This window comes from Notothenia coriiceps, unplaced genomic scaffold (genome assembly GCF_000735185.1).
Source record: "Notothenia coriiceps isolate Sejong01 unplaced genomic scaffold, NC01 NC01_scaffold00005477, whole genome shotgun sequence".
Lineage (NCBI taxonomy): Eukaryota > Metazoa > Chordata > Actinopteri > Perciformes > Nototheniidae > Notothenia > Notothenia coriiceps.
Genome location: NW_011338178.1, coordinates 1 through 4,022, shown reverse-complemented (window position 1 = coordinate 4,022; position 4,022 = coordinate 1). Strand labels below are relative to the sequence as shown.

The 4,022-nt window shown below is 41.8% G+C and overlaps 1 protein-coding gene across 1 annotated transcript; it reads right to left on the bottom strand.

The window, feature by feature from the left end:
- Window positions 1–585: 585 nt before the first annotated feature.
- LOC104942945 (Golgi apparatus protein 1-like) lies at window positions 586–2,891 on the bottom strand. The gene is made up of 4 exons (XM_010768259.1): window positions 2,727–2,891; window positions 2,043–2,150; window positions 947–1,066; window positions 586–729 (listed from the first exon to the last, which is right to left on the bottom strand). The coding sequence occupies exons 1-4, from the start codon at window positions 2,850–2,852 to the stop codon at window positions 715–717; spliced, it is 369 nt and encodes a 122-aa protein (XP_010766561.1). The 5' UTR covers window positions 2,853–2,891; the 3' UTR covers window positions 586–714.
- Between the last annotated feature and the right edge of the window lie 1,131 nt (window positions 2,892–4,022).

Below are 4,022 nucleotides of genomic sequence, written 5' to 3'. Positions count from 1 at the left end.
GTCACTGAGATGACACATACATATTTGTACTGCTTTCGAATTGAAGAAAAGGCAGTTTTTTTTGTCCGCAAACCATCGTTTCTCAGGGTATAGGGCAGCACAGACAGGTCTTCTCTGTGTTAGAGTTTTACTCACTACAGGGTGTATTTTGAGGGTTTGTGACTCTGCAGACCGTTCACATGCAGAACAACCTTCATAACACACAAGGGGAGGGTATAACCAGGAAAGCATGACATGGGACCTTTAATGATCAATTTCAAAATAAAAGCCAATTTAAAACTGATTTAATGTAGTTTCTTAACTCAATTTCAAAATAAAATGTATATCAGCAATATTCAATTAAATTGTAAAATATTTTCAGGTTCTTTAGGTTTTGAAGGTGTTTTCGGAGTGTTTTCAAGGCTGAATGATTAATCGATTTTTAAAATCGAAATTTTAAATGATGCGATTATCAAATCGCAAAGCCTGCGATTTATTTTTTTTTTTTTTTTGTTCATCCACCAAGAATCGCAATATTTGTCAGAAAAATGAAATTCATTCTTTTTCCCAAAATCGTGAGCCCGAGTCAGAGTGTTTTCAGATGTTTCCTCGTGTTTCGGTTGTTCCCAGAGGGTGGAGTTACCTTGGCAGCGTAGCTCCACATGTCGATGCGGTCCTGGAGTCTCTTCTTGCACTCGGGCTGCAGACGCACTCTCTTGTCCTGCAGAGCCTCCATCAGGCACGACATCTCTGAGGAAACAAAGTAAATCATCTTCTCAGGGGGGGGTCTGCACTGCATTATCTACAGCATATGCTAACTTGGATCACACCACACCCGTTCAGAGAAACTAGCCCTAAAAATCATCTAAAACCAAACTAATAATATCAGATTTTCTTTCTATTTCACGTAGTAAATAAATATGTTTTATGTGATTCTCAGCTGGGTGCGTTTGTTTTGTTGACTCACGGCGCCCTCGGCCCGGGGGATAGCGGCACATTGGTGTTTGATGTCCAGAGCGCAGGCGGTGTGGAGGACGGGGTCAACAAAGATGTCCGCCTTACTCTCCTTCAGCATGTTCAACACCTCCTGCAGGAGAAACAGGACGGAGAGGGAAGACAAGAAGGAGGATTTAAGAATGAAGGAAGGTTAAGATTTAAAGGAAGCATCGATATTGCATTTGTAGCAACCGTAAGGTTAATTGTCTGCCTGCACATGCATGTCTATGCCACAAGGGGGCAGTTCAAACTATGGTTTATTATTGTTTTATTATGTGCTCCGGACTTGAGGAAAATATTCCTAGTGGCCAAACGGCGGTACTACAACTTCAGCGTCCGTGACGTCACTGGAGCCAGAAATACTTTTTCCCATTTACTAACATGGGGAAAGAGACTGTAAATCAAAACTAAATTAACTACCCAGCACTTTTATAGCCTTTATTAGAATCATTAGGTCCTTAAAGTTGTAAAATGCACTAAAAGCTGAATCCAGATTTATTTTCTCTCTCCATTCATTCTATTGAGCAGAGAGCGGGGCTTAATGACAGGAGGCGGGGCTTAAGGGGAAACTCAACTGCCCTCTATGAGCTACATACTTCTACTCTGACAGCAAGGCATGATGGGTAATCTGTGACGTTTTGCTCTCGAGAATGTCAGGCCATTTTGTCCTCATGCGCCAATGAGCAGCTCTCAAAGGAAAGAACAAGCCCCGCCTCCAACGCTGTATCCAGTTCTTATTAAACGTCCATGCTGCAGATGCCGACATCTTGCCTATGTGTCGGTTCACTCGTGAAGTTAATACATCTATTTCTACACTTGTAATTATTTTGCAGTCTGAGCGCTTTAACACATTAGCAATACGATGTGCAATACTAGAGGTAATGATAATTGTTGATCATTATTCCCGTCATCATTAATTACATTTATTAAAAGGATCATGGTGTGATTTTTTGCTTTTTTCACGAAGTCTGTATAAGCTGAGACTTCTCTACAGCTCTTTTGCGTTTACTGTGATTTGGATAAGGTGTGTGTTGGTTGAGTGGTTCCTGGTGGTTGTTGTTGTTTACCTTCTTGCATCCATCCTGTTTGATCTTCAGCAGGTTGACCTTCAGACACTCCTCCACCTGCCCCGTCTGCTCCTGAGCTGCTGCCTCCTCTGGACACAGCCGTGAGATCTGAACACACACAAACAATTAAGATGAGTAAAATCCTAAATGTATGTCAAAAATTCAGAAAACTATGTTGAAGAAGACTAATAAAACACATGCCACAGTACTCGGGAGTAGATCTGTTGTGTTTCTATTTTGAGATTTCTTCTGTTAAATGTTTGTGTTTTTAGTTTTTCCATTGAGCGCTGCACATGTCTGAGGACAGAGGGTGTAGGATTGTGTAGAGATTGCAAAACCCACTGAGAAAAATGAAGAAAATAGCAGAAGTGTTGTATTCCCCTCAGAACTCACACGGCAATACCGCCCTCTGCTGGCCACTCGGCCTCATCGCAACACGTGAAGAAACCTCAAGGAGAGCCCGGATAGTATAAATATTTAAACACAACATACTACTAAATGATATCTGTCATAAGGATTTATAATTTATTCATTAACTAGTGTATTAACAGGGACATAAATAAACCTTGCTGTAAATGCTCAATGTTTAGTATGTGTGTGTGTGTGTTTGGTGGTGTATTGTGTTGTTGTGTGTGTGGTGTGTGGTGTGTGTGTGTGTGTGTGTGTGTGTGTGTGTGTGTGTACCTCTGCAGTGCAGTGTATCTGCAGCTGAGGGTCCAGCCTGTAATCGAGCGCTGACTCCTGCAGGATGACCTGGATCTGAGCCTCACAGTCTGGAGACAAACGCTGCAAACACAAAGAGACACACATTCAAATGTTATATATAATAAAAACAAGACAGGTAGGTTCACACATACGAGGACTTTGACTTGATGTCATGGTGCATACATAAAATATAAAACAAAGAATCTGTAAGGACACTGTAATATAGTTAAATAGTTGGGCTGCACGATATTGGAAAAAACTGACATAGCGATATTTTCCCCCTGCGATATGAAAAAATACAGAATGCAGGAATCCTGAAGTCAAATTTAATACCTTTTAAGACCTTTTTTAAGACCCTTTCCATACATTTTAAGACCTCATCGCAACTTTGAGTTCTAACCGGTTACATTGGCGACACACTTTACCTCACATTTACTATATTGATTGTAAGATAGCAAAACTAAACAGAGTGCAGACAGACTACTGAAGCCTCCTCTCCACATGAACTTCAACCTCTCTGTGAAGGTCAGGTTTAATGCAGTATGCTGCTTTGTTGCTTCTGTACTCTGTGCTCTTTCATTCCAGTAAAACTCCTCAGAAACCATTAGAAACCAGTATTTGACCAATAAACAAAACAATTGACAAAACTATGAAATATGTTAAACGTTGGTGAGCTTCAGCGGGGTAATGCCATATTGGAGCTCCCTCACAAATACCCAGGGGTTAAATTGGGCTGGGGCTGTCCGGAGCTAAGCCCTGGCACATAGGACGATGCTCTGACGTCATCACCCTCACACATTTGTCATATGTTTACAAAAAAGGATATATATGTTAAGACTTTTCTCGTTCTTAATATAGACTATATTTAGGGTCAATATGTGTTGACTTTACTTTAAAATAGCAGATCTCTGTGACCGGATATAGTTTGGCTTAGACCCCGGCCCCACGAGGACGCATACGGTAAAACGCATACGCAAGCGCAAAAAAGTCTTCTGTTCACACGCATTCGATTCATTAATGTGTCCGTTCACACTAGACCGCTGGAAATGCTGGAAACGATGTAGTACATATGTCAGGCCTGTAAGTGGCGCTTCTGCCGCCCGAAATACACCAAAAGCAGCGAAGAAGACCCCGGAAAATGGTTGCTATGGTTGCCCTTCTGTTTATTCTCCGCGGTGGACGACGTGTTCTCCTGCTGTATATCTCTCCGGTAGTCCACAGCAGATCAAAAACACCCACCTCACCGCCTCTTCCAAGGAACGAGGGGACCGTGCG

Coding starts and splice junctions, on each gene's coding strand:
- LOC104942945 (XM_010768259.1), bottom strand. CDS start 2,852: ATGTGTGTCTCTTTGTGTTTGCAGCGTTTGTCTCCAGACTGTGAGGCT. Junction 2,151..2,726: donor AGATACACTGCACTGCAGAG/GTACACACACAC, acceptor GTGTGTGTTCAG/ATCTCACGGCTGTGTCCAGA. Junction 1,067..2,042: donor AACAGGATGGATGCAAGAAG/GTAAACAACAAC, acceptor TTTCTCCTGCAG/GAGGTGTTGAACATGCTGAA.